At 34.7% G+C, this 17,090-nt stretch overlaps 1 protein-coding gene across 1 annotated transcript in view; it reads left to right on the top strand.

Annotated features, from left to right (window-relative positions):
* TNKS (tankyrase) overlaps nt 1-17,090 on the top strand; it is a 202,611-nt gene that overhangs the window by 103,249 nt on the left and 82,272 nt on the right. Inside the window, exons 4-5 of the mRNA XM_028087573.2 lie at nt 9,341-9,377; nt 10,144-10,219. Coding sequence (XP_027943374.1) covers nt 9,341-9,377; nt 10,144-10,219 — 113 coding nt within the window. The remainder of the gene's footprint in view (nt 1-9,340; nt 9,378-10,143; nt 10,220-17,090) is intronic.

The following is a 17,090-nucleotide window of genomic DNA, read 5'->3' on the forward strand; positions in this document are numbered from 1 at the left end:
GGAGTCTAAGGCTGCTTTCTTTAGCTCCTTAAGATGGTCCATGATCCAAAAAATGGTTAGGAACTATCATTACCCTGATCTAAGTCTTCTGTTTACACAGACATACCTAGACACACACAGTGTCTCTATCTCTCAGTCACACTGGTAAATATCTAAAAGCTTTAAAACCATAGTGCTTAGCTCTGTTATCTCCTAACAGTGGTCCTCAGCCACTTTTCCTCAACACACCTGACAGATAATGTTCCCATGGGTGATACACTTCCATCAAGAACAGTTTTGTGCTGCTGCCTGCTAAATGAATGCGATATTCTGTGGGTTTGGTGCCATACCTGGTGTGCTGGCTTTAAATTTATCACTTTCCTACTGATGCAAGATTCAGTTGACAATACAGTAGTAGTGGCTGTATTATGATCGGCATATTGTAGTTATCGAATATATATTTGTTAAATGAGTAAAGGATGTTATTCAAAGGAGAACTAATAAGTGAAAGGCAGTTTTTGAAAAAAGAACAAGAGTTTGAATGAGAAAGATTATGGCTAGGATAATACCATTAATCAGACTTCACTAAAGTTAATTAACTCTAACCTTGAATAAGAGACTTAGTGATACTTCTGGGAAAATACAGGACAAAGAGTAAGTTAAGAATTTGTAGTGGAAGAAGTAAATCACAGTTGGTGCTTTATGAGAAGACCCCATATTGTAAATAAGGTTACTACACCTTTTAGAGACTTTGTATCCAAGGACAAAATACATTATACTAAGAATATAAATGCAATCATATACAATAATTACAGTGAAGACAAGACAGTTCTTATATCATTCAAAAGGTAGTCACTTGTATTTCTATATTAGCCTTTGTTTTTTTTAGTTCCTTATACTTGTTGTAAGAAGCAGAGGTTGGACAATCCCCAAGTAGGTGTCTCACAAAGCTCCGGGTCCTCAGTAGGTTGATGCATTGAGGGGCCAAGCATCCTGATAAGAGTAAAGACTGCAGGAAAGTAATTTTCTTTTTGCAGATAACAGCATGGTTCCTATAAATCAAAATATGCTTTGTTATATTCTCATAGCTCTGGGATTGCAGGTACTACATACCAAGCACTTTCTTGAATGAAGAGATCAAATTTGTGTATTTTCCCTGTTTAAAAATATACGAAAGCCCAAGTGAGAAGCAAAGAACTAAAAGGTGTGTAAATTGGTTCAGTTTAGGTGAATTTCCCCTACAAGAGGAGGGGTTGGGATTTCTAGTGAGGTTGTGGCAGTACTGTCTTACTTCTCATTAGTTAACTTCTCTGTTTTATTCTTACTCCTTTTGATAGGTGATACATCCATACTCCAGAATTAACAATTTTCCAAGTTTTTAGAAAGCCATAAATGGCAGTTTCTTACAAAGTTGAAACATATACTTACTATAAACTCAGCACCCCCACTCCTAGGAATTTGCCCATGGAAATGAAGACACTTGTCCTTGCAAAATCTGAATCTTGATAGTAACTTTATTCATAATCACCAAAAGCTAGAAACAACCCCTGTTGTTCAGCTGGTGAATGGGTAAGCAAATTCAGGTGCATTCATGTAATGCTCTACTACTTAACAATAAAAAGGAACAAATATTGGTATGTCCAATGACATGAATAAGCATTTATACTAAGTAAAAGAATCCATATTCAAAAGTTTACATATTCTGTGATTCCATTTATATGACATTCTAAAAAAAAGTAAAAGTATAGGGACAGAAATCAGATCAGTGGTTGCCATGAAATGGGGTTGGATAGGAGATTGATTATAGAGGGGCATGAGGAAACTTTTTGGGTGATGGAAATGTTCTGTATCTTGAGGTAGTGGCCACACAGCTGTATAAGTTTGTCAGCATTTACAGAATCATAAATCTAAAAAGGGTGAATTTTATTGTATATAAATTATATATCAGTAAGCAAATAAAATAAGACACTGTACATCTACTATATCTTATAAAACATCCCAGTAGAGTCTGGTGCTGCACCTTGTAATCAAGCGTTAATATTTTTGCAATGAAATATATGATAGTTATATATACCAAGTTGGTTAAGTTTTTCTGCCAGATGGATTTTTGGAGCTTTTTGGATTTGGGATTTGCAAATAAATTGTGGATGGATGACTATGGAAAAAGCACCACTGGTGTAGAAACAAAGAATATGAAACTATTGGCCTAACTGTTTTGGATCAAATACGGATTTTACTTTTCCAAACCACTTTTATAGGAACATTGTGATAGTAAAAAAATCAATGTTCCACGTCTCCCAGTCTCATGCAACTCTGTCTTGTCTTCTTTTTGATATATCAAAAGGTCTTTCCCTCTACAGCATAATCTAAAAGGTCCTTTTCTTTGTAAGTACAGGCACACTTTGCAGAATATCTCATTGGTTAATAATGTCCTGTAGGAACACCTTTCTTGGCTTTTAATATCCAGTCTTTTAGAGAGTATATATATCTTATAACCCTTTTTGGGGGCTAGTGTATATTTATATTTATGTCCCAAATTTTAATATTTATATTTTTAAAACAACAACAACAGCATAAGGAATAGTGCAGAGGACAATAGGGGAAGGGAGGCAAGACTAAATGGGAAGAAATCAGAGAGGGAGAAACCATATGAGACTCTTGACTCCGGGGAAATAAACTGAGGGTTGCAGAAAGGGAGGTGGGTGGGGGGATGGGGTAACTGGGTGATGGGCATTAAGGAGGGCATGTGATGGGGTGAGCACTGGGTGTTATACGCAACTAATGAATCGCTGAACATTATATCAAAAACTAATGATGTACTATACTTTGGGTAATTGAATTTAAAAAAAAAAGATTTAACACTCATCCTAAAATGTAAAACAAAACAAAACAAAAACAATAAAAGTCCAGTGGAAAGTCTTGTTACATGCCAAATACAATTGACAGAAAGTCAGAAACAGGTTTAAATTATTTGAAACTCTGCAAAGAGTCCATAAATGGGACACGTATCTTAGATGTTGCTGGGGTAAGCAAGGTCATATTACTACATTCAAAGAAACTAGTTGTTAACAGTTCTATTATTTGTTGATTGCATTACATGTTTTTTTGCAGAGCCTTTGTTATGTTTGAATGTTTTTGGAATGTTTTAAGACATTGGTTTAGGTTTTTGTGTTGACATGTAATCTGTTGTTATCTTTTAATCACTTAAATATTGTGATATAGGATAATATAGTTGTATTTGGATGTCTTTTTCTTAAAATTCAGTAATATACAAATCACTTTCTTCTGAAAGAGCTGTTTTCATTTAGCTTCTATTTGGAGTGTTCCCAAAAATTTAGAATTAACTAAGTAAATAGTATAGGTTGAATGAAATTGTTTTACTGCTTTCTCTGTAATTCCCAGGTGTAGTGTTTTATAATAGCTTAGTAGAGATTTTGTACCCCAGATAATTTTATGTTTTTCCTTAAAGTTTGTTTAGAGCAACATTAAAATTGTCACAGAAGAAGATCTGAGCAAAAAAAAACCAAAAGAAACATCTGAGCCATACTGAGAATCAAATACAGGATGAGAATTGTAGAGCTGAAACCAGAGGTCATTTAACCCTTCACCCTCCATTTCCAGATGACAATAAAATGGAAGGTCCCTGGAAGATAGAGTGACTTTCCTGAGGTCACACAAGTAATTTGATGGCAGAGCTAGAATTCACTCCAGATCTTTTATCATACAGTTCAGTGTTTCCCCCCATGTTTCATGCTGATGAAGTTGCTTGATATTTAGTAGGGGACAAAAAGTTCACAGCGTTTTGGCAGTGACAGCTTTAAGAATAATATGGAAAGTAGTTTATTAAAGTAAAAGATGACTTCTTTTTTTGTTTTTTCAGGGTGACTTCTTAAATAGTCAATAAAAACACTAAAGTAGCATGGTCCCAAAACGTTTGAACTATTCTAACATTCTTCCTGCACTGTCTGCTATTGTAGAGAATAGCCCCACATGCTTATTGAAAACTTGAGATAAGGCTAGTGCAACCGAGAACAGTGTTTTTATTTTTTTATAATGTTAATGTACATAAAAGTAAACAGCTATGTGAGAGTGCTGCATATTGTATTGGGCAGCAGAGCTTTGAGGTTATATGGTATTATAGCACAGGCCATGTTTAATGGTAGCTAATGTTGGCTAATTGAAAAGGTCAGAGTTGTAGGAGGCAAAAGAAGAAAAGGATCTCTGCTAGGAAAATACTCTGTTCAAGCCTAGAATTTAAAAGCCCCAAATGATTCTGTGTTTAGAATGGATGTGGAGTGTTTAGTTTGACCATGATTCTAGACTTAACTAATAGTATGGACTTTGAATCCAGTATCAGAATGAGTGGGAAGACTGGTAAGACTCAGAAGTAGGAGGAAGGCATTAAGAACTCTGATAACTTTGTAATTTTTCTCCATTTGTCCTGGAAATATTTATGAAAGATTTCAGAGAGAAAAAAATAATTCAAGAATTTCTGGAGTTTATAATAGTAGAATAGCAGTCTGTCCGAAAATTGCTTTTGGTGGAAGACCCATAGCTTTAGCTTCTTGAGATTAGATTATTTCCTGGTGCGTTAGTGAAATTCCTTCCATAACTACATAGTTGGTTCTAAATTTTCAAATCTATTAGTGAAAATACAGTGGAGTTTGTCACCTAAATTAATATTTTATTCCCCATATGGGCTCTCAGGTGAGCTACAAGAATCAGTGCATCTCCTATATTTGCTGGTACCATGACGAGAAAATATCTCTGTGAGAATTATCAATTCACGGTACTATTTAGCACTCAGGAGCATAAGAGTCCCTAAAGCTGATAACTGAGATGATTGATTACAAAGTCTTTACATAGCCCTTCCCTTGAGATATCTAAGGCAGGAAGAATTAAAGCATGCTATAGGAAATGCCAAATGCTTTGATCATTTGAGTAGACCCAGAATGACTTTTTCTCTTCCTACTCCCTTGGTCCACAATGTTAAAACAAACTGAAAGGTTAAGCCCTGTATACTTTTTTTTGGTCCATGTTTACAAGCTCATCTGAAAGTTCAAATGCTTTAAAATGGTTTTGATGGAAGTACTTAGCTTACATAAATAAATAGGTTTAACCTATCTAAAGCTAGTTATTGTTGTTTATAAAATTGCTTTATCACTATTACTGTTTTGTTACTGTTTTGTTTATATCTGTCATTTAGAGTTCAGATTTGGTTGGTTTGTGCTCACATATTAGCTTTTTTCAGAGCCTGACGGATCATGAATAATGCTCCGTAAAACTTTAGACAATTCATTTAACTGCTTCAGTGTCAATTTCATTAACTGTAAATGAATATGTTGCAGATGATCCCTTAGGAGAACGATTCTGAAATTGGAGGTGAGGTGACAGAAGAAAGGTGACTTTCAAATTACATTCCCCTCATTGCATCTAAGAAGATGTTACTATAGGCACGTATTGTGCATGGCTTCAAAGTAGAGAAAAGTCATAATCCTTTTTGAGTCCCTCATTGCTCTAAGAATTTGTGATTCTGTGTTCATAATGTTTCCATGCTATTTCACCTCAATAAAACCAAAAGACTCAGTTTTACAAAACTAAGGTTACTTTGATCCTGTCAGTTACTGAAGAAAGAGGCAAAAGCACTTTAAAATGTTGAAATTGAGATAAGTCAATAATTATGACTCCTATTTATTGATATAAGTTTTCTTCACTTTTTAAAAAGATTTTATTTATTTATTTGACAGAGAGAGAGATAGAGAGCACAAGTAGGCAGAGAGGCAGGCAGAGGGAGAGGGGGGAGCAGGCTCTCCGCTGAGCAGGGAGCCAGACGTGGGGCTCAATCCCAGGACCCTGGGATCACTAACTGAGCTGAAGGCAGACACTCAACCTCCTGAGCCACCCAGGCCCCCCAGTTTTCTTCATTTTTATTCAAAAAGTAATTTTGCCTTCATACTAAGTAAAAAGAGAAGTTTTTTTCTAACTACCTCAGAAAAATACAAAGGGAAGTTTCATTTTTCACCTTTTTTAACCATTATTTTTTTAACCTTTTTTAAAACCTTCTTTCTGATAGCATACCTCCTTAACACATTGACTCACACCTCCCCGTGTATGTGTGTGTGTGTGTGTGTGTGTGTGTGTGTATTTTTACATATATCTTGTCATTAGTTTACTAATAAAAAAGAAAATCAGATTTCGGAAACTAAACTTTGTGGCTTGCTTATTTTTTTAAGCCCACTTATTTTATTCTAATCAAAGAAAAAATATAAGCCATTTATTTTCAGCATTCCTGGCTGCTGTTATCTTGACTATAATTGCCTAGTTTCCTTTCTGGCTGATCTATTGCTAGCCTTTATCTGGATGTTATTAAAGAATATAAATGCCCCATAGAGCACTGTAGTCTCAGCCAGAATATTTTCAGATTCTCGGCTAAAATGAAACAGAACTAGTGGTTTGGCTGTTAAGTAGCTCACATTTGTTGTCAGAATGTACAAGGGACTCGAAATTCACTGTTAGTTGTTGCTGAGATGTAGCATTTGAAGAATAGCTTTGACTGTTTATGGATTATGGTCCTTGGGCACCAGATAGTGGATGTTGGAATGTATTGCAGAAAAGCTGATTAAAGTACTAGAGTCTTTAACAGTAAAAGTAGGAAGTCGCTTGTAATACCTGTGCCTGACTCTCTCAGATGCACTTAGATGTTTCCTTTAGAAAGGTTTGGTTTATTATCATCTTATCCATGCAGGAATAACATTTTTGTAAAAATGTGCCTTTTGGAGAAAACATCAATAAGCTATACTTGATGAGAAGTGTATGTAGGTAGACTGATTTGAACTTTGAAGATCCCAAGTACTTTGCAGTCTTATTTTCTAGCTTATTAGAGTCATATTTCACCATGACTCAGATTTCAGTAGTAGGTACTTTGGTTCCCAATTTTCATGTGTTGTGACTGTTAACCAGGGAATGTATACTTACCTCAAAATATAAACTGTGGCAGAATTCATTGTCTCTCCCCATCCCCTACCTCTTGGGCCACTTTCTTCCCCAACAGCAGTTCACTGAAGTAGAGTATAATTACAAAACTTAACAGGTCTTTAAATATACTTTGCACTCCCCTTGTTAAGATATTTCAATTACTTCCTCATTGGTTTTGAAATAAAGTTCAGACTTCTTAGAGAGACATTCATGATCTGTTCCTTCTCTGTCTCGTGCTTGCTCACCCATTCCCCTGCAGTGTGTGTGGTTTCAGGTTTGCAGACCTACTATTTCCCTCCTCCTTTCTTCTTTATTTTGGTTGCTTGCTTCTCCTTCACCCTTTTTCACCTGAGCATCACCTCACATTTACCCTCTTCTAGGAAACCTCCCTTGAACCACAATTATCCTGTCTCTTATTAATCTCAGTTAGACTAGGCTTTAAGCTCTTTATAGCATTTCATAAGATTCTTTTCATACTGTACCAGAGTCATGTGTTTGTCTCACTTAATAGACGAATATTCCTTGAGTTCAGAGATGATAGTAGTGTCTTTTCTGGTTTTGAATCTGGCATATAGACCTTTCACATAAATGTTTGTTGATGGACTGACTAAATGACTTCTACAGATAATTTTATAATTTGACTTATTTTGCTCCTCATTCTTAAGGCATCTTCTGAGGGTATGGGTTATGCCATTTTCCTCACAAGAAGCTTTTTAAGTTGACTCACTAACTTCCATATTGCCACCTAAAATGTATAGTAAACGTAGGTCTTTGGCTTTGGGAAGACAAGAACCTTATTGGCCAGGACATTAAGGAATATAAATCTTAAAACTCAGTCAGTTAAAGAATGTGGATGGAATACAATATTTGGGAAGTTGGAAAGACCAACTCCATGATCATGAATAATGCATTCTAGCTTATCTGTGTATATTGTTGAATCTGTGACTTTAGTGGTATATAAAATTCCCTTAGGAGAGAATAGATATTTAATAACTTTTTCCTTATTTGAAAATAACTGTGTACAGTTTCTACATTTTAATGTAATCTTAATCTGAGAAGCAAGACAAAGTTTAAAAGAATATTTGCTAATGATGGGTTATAGAATTTAAACATAGGCTTGGTTGTCCTTAGGTGTCTTTATAGTATTTGCATCAATATTCTGCATTCCGTAACAAAATAGAAACAAAATACAAAGAAATCCATATTTATAAAATGACAAGATTTTTAATAATTTAAGCTTAATTCTGAATAGAATAACATTTTCATTTAATCTAAAATTTCATTTCTTCTTATATGTACGCTTAATATTGGCTTTCATGTAATTGTTTGCTTAGACGTTTTGTATAATTATTTCTTTCATGATATAGCAAACTGAGTCAGCATATTATAGCTGAATCATAGTCCTGGCTGTTATTTTTGGTTATTGAATGAACAAACACTGTATTATTAAAATTCCTTGTCCTTCAATTGAGCTTGCCAAAGAAGCTTATTTGTTAGATCTTGAATACGCTAAGAAATGTGTATCGAAGGTTTTAAATTATATACCTGGTTTCAGTGCTGTTTTAAAAAATAGAAGGGAGAAAAATTATCCATATCTCAATAGTTGGCTATCTGCTTATTCTCAGAGACCCCAGCCTCCTTTTTAAAAATAATTTTAAGATTTCTTGTTTGTTAAAATTTGGTATTGAATTTGTATATAAAGTGTGAAGACTGCAGCATGTTAGAATATTATTGTCATTTAAGAATGTATTCACTGTTTTGGTTTTTGGAGCGCTGCCTCCAAGAGGTTGATAGCATTTGGTACGGAGTTCACGTATTTCTAGTCTACAGACCTACCCTGTTGAGGCAAAAGCTTCATGATGCCGATGTATTTTTTTCTACTGCTATAATGCTCGGCAACGGTAATTAATTTTTTTTGAAAAAACTTTCCATGTCATTACAAATAAAACTGAGGTTTTTTTTGAAGCCTAGTAATTTGTACCTTTAAAAAGCCACATTATTTTGCTTTTGTCTCAGAATGTATTATGCTTCACAAGTATACTGTGACAGCCTGAATAGGAAAGGGGGGAGGGGACATTGTCTTCAGCTGGCATGCTGTTATCAGAGGGAATGTGTTTCTGGACACGAGATTTAGCATTCATTGGTTGTCTGAAGAAAGCTATTTCATCTGAGGATTGGACAAGAAGCTGCGTCAATTTGCTGCCCGTCTCCAAGGCACTGGTGATGCTGCCTTCACAAGCTGGCTAACGTCACGGCTCCATCACCCAGCGGGGTGTGGACTCTCTTTTTCTGTTCTTCTCTCTTTAATTCTGTATTTGCTGCCTACTGCATTTCTTAATCTGTCTTCTGCCAAATGCTAACAGCATGATATTTTGCAATCATCTAGGTGAATACAAGAAAGACGAACTCCTAGAAGCTGCTAGGTAAGTGATTCCATTCATTTTAAGTGAGTATAATGCATGTAAGGGAGAAAAGGGGGAGGGCAGGTGGAGGACTATAAAAATTATAACATGTTATTGTCTTGCTTGTATTTTACGTGATAATGCAGATAAGACCTTATACTCGGTCTCTGTATACTTTATTTTACATGATTAGTGTGTTAAATGATAAAAGAGTTTTTCAACATGGTAAAGATTATAAGGTTAATTTTATTTGAAACATTCCGTAGGGTACCTGCAGACCTTAGTTGCCCAGCTTTTCGGATGATCTTCTTGGAGTATCTAAATACCTATCTCTTCATTTTTCTCTGAAAATTTTTCTAGCAAAGCTTGAATGGGGGGCATAAAGTAACTGTTAAAATTCTCATCCATTTTCTTTTGTTCTTGGTCATTTATAATTTAATTAATTAGCTTTTTTCATCATTTTGTTATGTATTTTTAAGTCCAGTGTTTTAGATCACTTATCAGAATAAAGTTTGTTTGTAATTAAGAAGGTGACTTGATGCAGGTAAATAAAACAAATGAAAATGTAGAAAGCTACATTACCCAAGATGTACCACTGTATGATGATTAACAGGAATTAATTAGGAATATATTAATTTAATTGACTATACCAAAAGAGATTCATTGAGAACCATATACAAGAAATCAAAGCAAACCCATATTATTTTCCACTCTTCTGAAAAATAACCATAAATATTCATAAGAAGCTCTATAATTTTATAGGAATTGACTCACTACCTTTTTACAGGAGTGGTAATGAAGAAAAACTAATGGCTTTACTGACTCCTCTAAATGTGAATTGCCATGCAAGTGATGGGCGAAAGGTAAGTTATTTAAAATATGATATCCTCCTTCAACAATTTCTTCTTGCTTTATGCTGAAAATTTTTGAAGTTGGCATAGATATATGTATATGTATACACACATATATGTCTATATAACTGTATTTTTACTGGCATCTTTTGACCATAAAATGAAATGCAGCTGTATCGGTTATTGGCAGTTGTGACATATTCACAGAGCTGGTGAAGCATGGCTTTTAAGCCTTTTCTCTTAAATGTCAGACACTGAAAGTTGTTTGTTAAATGGAACTGCAGCTTTGTCGGTGATTAAAATTATAACAACATATATTATTTTCTGTGTATGATCGTGGAAATTGGAAATATCTGTTTATGTCCTATTTTTACCCGTCTTTGGGAGGGTATTTGCATTTTTTATTTCCTATTTGGCAGAGGGAGATTTGTTTGCTAGATACCAACACTTTTTTCCATTTAGAGCTGAGAAAATGCTAACAGTGTTTTAGATATGTAACAGTCCAGCTTTTTTGTTTATTGTTTATTTAATTGGCTAAGTTTTTATCATGGTATAGTGAAAAAATAGATGAGAGAGAAATATTCTGCATTAATTTACAGTTGTTATAAATGTAAGGTGCATGTATAAAATGTAGAGCTGGCATCTTCATTCTGTGCTTTGTATTCTTGCTGATTATAGGCTGAAATGTAACCCTTCACAGCCTCTGGTAATTGACTGCAAAGTTTTGCAGTGATTTACCTGATAGATACTAAAAAGCAAAGCAATCTGTACTGTAAAGTCTTTTTTAAAAATGACAGCTCCTATCTTAATGTTTAAGGATAGATTTTGCATTTTAAAAACATAAAATATTAAGTTACACCGTAAATATTGAGGAAAATCATTTTGTGCCTAACATTTAAAGAATTAGTTTCTTTGATATTATTTATAGTGAAAATGTGCTCTGGAAAATGTCAGGGTGGATGGTACACCCCTTAGATACAATGTCTTTATAGTGCCTTCACGCTTTTTTCCCATTCCAATGAAACGCATTTAATAGTGGCAAAGAATTGAATCCTCCCCTAAGAATATATGTTACTTGTTACTATAGCTGGCTCGTATATCGTGAAGTATCATGTGGCCTAGTGAGCACTCAGTTTCTCTGGATAATTTGGGAGAAAAGACTTCTACTTTAATGAAAGTTTAAATTATGTATATTTCAAGCCATAAAGTAGCAAAGATTTGCTCAGGATTATTGATGACTTTTGGGAGATGTTGTTAAATGATAACTGCTCATTTTCTTTCCTTCGATTTTGAAGTTGCTTTGGGGATTTTAACATTCTTGAGTTACTTTGAGCTCCAGATTCTGTTTGGATCCTCTCAGTAGATAAAGTGACTTTTATCACAGTGCAGAAAAGGGCTTTCTTAACCATAGTAAGTGTAACTGTATCCTTATATAGAGCTTGTCTAGAGCCCAGCCGACTTCAGGTTTTCTTAGTCATCTTAATATTACAGGATTTTTGTGAGATTACTGTAGCAGGAGTCAGTTTCCATCCCAGCCTCATTCTCCCATCCTCACCCTTATACCTTGCCAGCCCCATTTGTAGCTCAGGAAATCATAATAATTAAGGAGCATGAACACTGATAATTAACAAATTACCTCTTCTCCCTGCCTCACCCCCTACATAACTATATAGAACTCCCTTTATTTTTCCTTCTCCCCAAAGGAGGATATACATCCCTCATTCCTTTAGCTGGAACCAGTGTATTCCTTACCCAGATTCCTATGGCTCCTTTTCTGTATTACTCTATGGCATTTACCACAGAGATTTTCCTCTGTTCATCCATTAGCTCTTTGTATTTTGCACTGGACCAAGCCCGGCACCTTGCAGGTAGCAGAATCTTAGGATATGAATATTGCTCCCTAATAAACATAATTTTATCCTCTGAGTGAAGAATCATCTGTGCTCTTTTCCATTTAGAAAATTAACTTAGAAGTATGTGAATAAGAGACTTTATATTTTCTGTTATTATATGTTATTACTAGTATTATTTTACTAATTTATTTTTGAGTTATATGATGAAACAAAATTATATATTTTAATGGATAGAACATTTTTAAGAACGTGTTTCATATATTAATATTGTGCTATAGGATTCATAACATATAATGCAGGAATTCTCCAGAATGTGTTCCTATGCTTTTTTAGATTATTAATTTGCTCAGATTAGATAGAAAAAGGAAATAAGACTTAAGCATTTGTTAGGTTTCGGTGCTATGCATAGAACATAAAAAAATCATTCACAATTGTGCATCGGTATGCAAAATGCAAGTAAAATTTCATAATTAAAATATAATTATGTTCATATTTAGATATTACCTTTGTTTATGGCACAGAGTAGTTCTTATTAAATGTGCCAGCTACAGTAAAGCCACAAAGTGGTAAATATTCTGGGTGCTAATGGAGATTGGGATAAGATCCCTCAGTTATGACAGTATCTTTTGTTTTCTTGCTATTGGTGTCAAGAAAATGTGTAAGCAAATCTAGCTGTGAAATTACAAGTCTGTCATGTATTTAGTATTTTTTCAGGCCATTTGCATGTGTTTATCTAGAATTAGGAAGTCAGTTGTATATTAGCAAGAGGATAAAGGTACTTGACATATATAGTAAGTTAGGTATATAAAGTTTTATTTCTTAAATTTGCATTTTTAGAGCACAAGGCAGAATCAAACTTAATTTTACAGGGTTTCTAAATGACTGTGTTAATACTTAAGTGAATCCTTGGCTGTCTCTGTTTTCACTATGATTCCTGATTTGTAAATTTAAAAAAAGCCCATGGAAATGTCAATTTCGTAATGTTTTTAGAAAGGAAATGTTCCTTATACGTTAACTAGTAGGTGCAGAATTTGCCTTAATATATGTGGGAGTTTTAGACTGCAGCATTCCTTTTCAATGCAATAGGTGGGACTACACAATGACAGTGTAACTTTTAAATAGTCTCTTAATTCTATACTGTGACTTGGTGATTATCTAATTAGGTAATATATGAGTGGTTAATGTTTTTATTTCCCACAAACATTTGTTTTTCTAACCTATAAAATTCTGAAAATAGTGAAGTACCAATAAGGTTTTAAGAAATTTATGTTGTTATTTATGCTCTTATTTTACATGTACATCAAAGTGGAGCTTGGCTACTCAAGAAATTTCCAATTGTTTTTTTACCCCAAAGAGCAAAGACAAAATTTTGTTATAATATTTTGTTCTAAAATACCACTTTTGTACACTCATATACACATCTAAATGACGGCCACTTTAGAAACATAGGGGCATAGATATAATTTATTCTTCAATCACCTACCCATTATGATTATACATAACATTCTGTGATTCCTTATTTTGAATTGCAGTGAAATGCAACTAGATCTTTCAAACAGATTGTTCCCTTTCTAGAATTCTTTTTTTCCTATGTTTTCAAACTTAGATTTGTTGTCCTTTATTCTCCCTTTAGAGTGTTTTGATCAGATGTTTTATTAGCAATCAGCCAAATAATTGTTTGATATGTAACTTTAAGGTGGTAATGGTTTCTTGTTTTTCAGTATTAATTTTCATAAGGATACCTTTATACAGTGAACAAAAATTTGAATACATCTCAAATTATTCCAATACTCAACCCACTTCAGAGTTCTTTTTGGTCCCTCTTGTGTCATTTCCCTTTCTTGGCTGCCTTTATCCCCTTCCAAAATAAATGTCCTACGTCTGTCCCCCCTTATGCCAAGGGAATAGATTGGAGTTGGGTGTTACTGTACATATTCCTAAGTAGGAATGGGTGTCTGCATGCGTGTACTGTGCCTATCACTCTGATTGTCACCAAATAATGAAAGGTACGAATATTTGGTTGGTACTTTATTTTTATAAAGAGTGATAGTGTAATTTCTGGTATTTCACGTTTCTTTTTGCTCCTTTCATTCATTCAGCCAGCACTCAGTTATACAGTGTATAGGTCACTGTGCTAAGTGTTATGGGAGATAAATATGTGTTTAGGTATTGGTTCACAAGGAGCTCAACACCTGATAGAATGATTAAGACATCCTGTACGTGGAAGCTAATGCTCTAAAAAAATGTATGATTCCTTTTGCTGTGACTTAATTATACAGTGTAGATTTAAGGCGTTTTTTGTTTTTTTGTTTTTTGGCTTTTTTGGCCACTTTTAAAGCATTAGTATTTAGGCATGGATTCTCTTCTCTAAGAAACGACAAATTTCGGTGAACGGGCAGTTGGAGGAGCATGATTTAAACTCAGAAACATTACTGAAGGGTATCTTTAAATGTCAGATTTCTACTGTGTAAATGTTTGCTTCCGTAAAATAGTTAATAATGAATAAGATTCTGGAAACAGGAAAGTGTTTGAAAACCAATTTTTAATAGAAATCACTGAGAAATAAAGTAGAATTTAGTGCCATCCATTGAAGATACCCATAAAAGAATTATTTAGTTGAAAGAGCAATAGACTCAGAGGTCAGACAGACTGTGTTCTCTTCTCTGCTGTTCCACTTTCTAAGTGTGTGACCATGGCTCTACAGTTTGCAATGCATTCATTTGTAAATGGAGATAATCATACTCCTTACACAAGGTATTTGAGAGGATGAAGTGAGATGATGTGATTAATGTATACCATTGTAGCACATAGTAGAACCTCAGTAAATTAGATCCCTACTCCTTTGATACATGTTTTCGAAGCCTTTGGACATATTTAGAACGGACATATGTATAGTTTTGAGTACTCCAACATTCCCCACTTCACCATGGAAATTGTCTTTTATTATCCAAGCTCAGTCACAGATATCATTTGGATGAAATGTATGTGACCAGGTGGTCTATAAAGCATATAATTGAATTAATTCTTTTGGAGCTTGATGTTCACCACCCTCCCAAACCATCACATTTAATAAATAAATTTGTTTATATTAACAGTTTATAAATTCAGAAACCTGTTTTTGAGATAATATATAACCATTTTAAGCCTATATTTATTAAAAAATTAATATCTGGCTGAAAATAATGCCACAGTATTCATTTGAATTCCATAAACACATCCAGTGAAGCACAAAGAATATATAAGATTGGTGAACTTCATTTTGCATTTATATTTGAATTTTAGGGTTATATACATTTGTTTATTGTAATGTAGAATTTCTCAGTATTCTTGGTTAACAGCTCCCTCCCTCAATGTGAGTCTCCACCAAATACCATGTTTGACCAGGATTTAAACAGCCATTATATGATAGATTGTTACTTTGAAGACCTCTCAAATGAAACCATGCCTCTCATTATTTTCTGCTTTGGTCTAGTTCCTTCTTACACTGACTTTGAGCTAAGCCTGGGACTGCTTTGATGAATAAAATAAAGCAGAAGTGGTGCTAGGCCACTTTCGGGACTAGCCCCTGAATTGGCCTGGCAGCTGCCAGTTTAGTGCTTTTGTAATAATGCTCTCTCATTGAACCCAGCTGCCATGCCATAAGGCAGCCCAAGCAGCCACGTGGAGGCCTCTAGCCAGAGACCCACCTGAGCTCACTTAAGTCTCTGAATAACTGTCCAGGCATCCCAGACATTGGACCCTCAACTGAGTTCCCTGTTTAGCCTCCAGATGACATCAGCCATCCCTAGCACCCTAGCCCATACCACGTAGAGTAGAAGAACCACCCAGGTAAGCCACCAGTTTGGGGTGTTTTGTTATCTAATAAAGATAATTGAAATACTCCTACTATAAGAAAATATGACTCAATGCTTATTATCTTTTGGGCAGGAAAGATTACATCTTTTCTCAAGAGGATTACTGAAAATGGCTCTTTCAGAGCTGTGAGGAAGAGTTAAGTGAAGATTTAAAGATAAATCTCCAAATATATTTATTTCTTTAGATATGTTTAATTATTTTGAATTTATATCTTACATTTTAAGATTCTTTTCCCTCTTGGATTACAAACATTAATTTAATGTGCATTTTTGGGGGCGGCGCTCATAGTATTATGGGAAAAAGCAAGAGTTTGAAGCTAGAAGACCAAATTTTAAGTTAAAATTATTACTAGGCAAGTTTTGTCATATCTCTGAGTTCTCCATGTTTTTTTAAAGATTCTTTCCATCCTTCCTTCCTCCCTTTCTTTCTTTCTTTCTTTCTTTCTTTCTTTCTTTCTGAGAAAGAATGTGAGCTGGGGGTAGGACAGAGGGAGAGGGAGAGAGAGAATCTCAAGCAGACTCTGTGCTGAGCACGGAGCCCAACTCGGGGCTCAATCTCATGACCCTGAGATCATGACCTGAGCCGAAATCAAGAGTCAGATACTTACCTGACTGAGCCACCCAAGCACCGCTGAGTTCTCCATTTTTTAGCCCATAAAATGAAGGATTTGAGCCATATGACCTCTAAAATTAAACTCCAGCATTTTAGGATTGTAATAATATATTTTGTTATTTATTTCTCATTAGAGTTAGTAGCAATTACCAGTCATACAGAATTAGATTATGTGAGGTTGTATGGAGTCACACTAGATAACACACTCCTGGAATCTGGAATAAAGTTTCCATAGAGCCTTATTTCCGTTTAAGAAAGTGTTAGCACTGCCTGAGGGCCCATGCCTAGCTCTCTATAGGCTTTTGTGGTTTTTATCATCCTCTTCTGTTCTTGGCAAATCTTGGTAGATGAAAAGTTAGCCCATTTTTTAATTTCCAACTTTTATGGACCATAGTTCAGATGTTACTTGGAATTACAGGAAGGTCAAAATGCCATAAGTCTGTATTAGGGAACTCTTTAAGTATTTTACATTTAATTATATATCTAATCTAATCTCTTCTTTAAAGTACATCTTGCTGAGCTGTGCATGTCTTACTCTAATGCAGAAATCCCTTAGAGCAAGT

The sequence above is a fragment of the Eumetopias jubatus genome, unplaced genomic scaffold, assembly GCF_037043125.1.
Source record: "Eumetopias jubatus isolate StellerSeaLion01/CBP00866 unplaced genomic scaffold, mEumJub1_p1.0 scaffold_2, whole genome shotgun sequence".
In the NCBI taxonomy this organism is placed as follows: domain Eukaryota; kingdom Metazoa; phylum Chordata; class Mammalia; order Carnivora; family Otariidae; genus Eumetopias; species Eumetopias jubatus.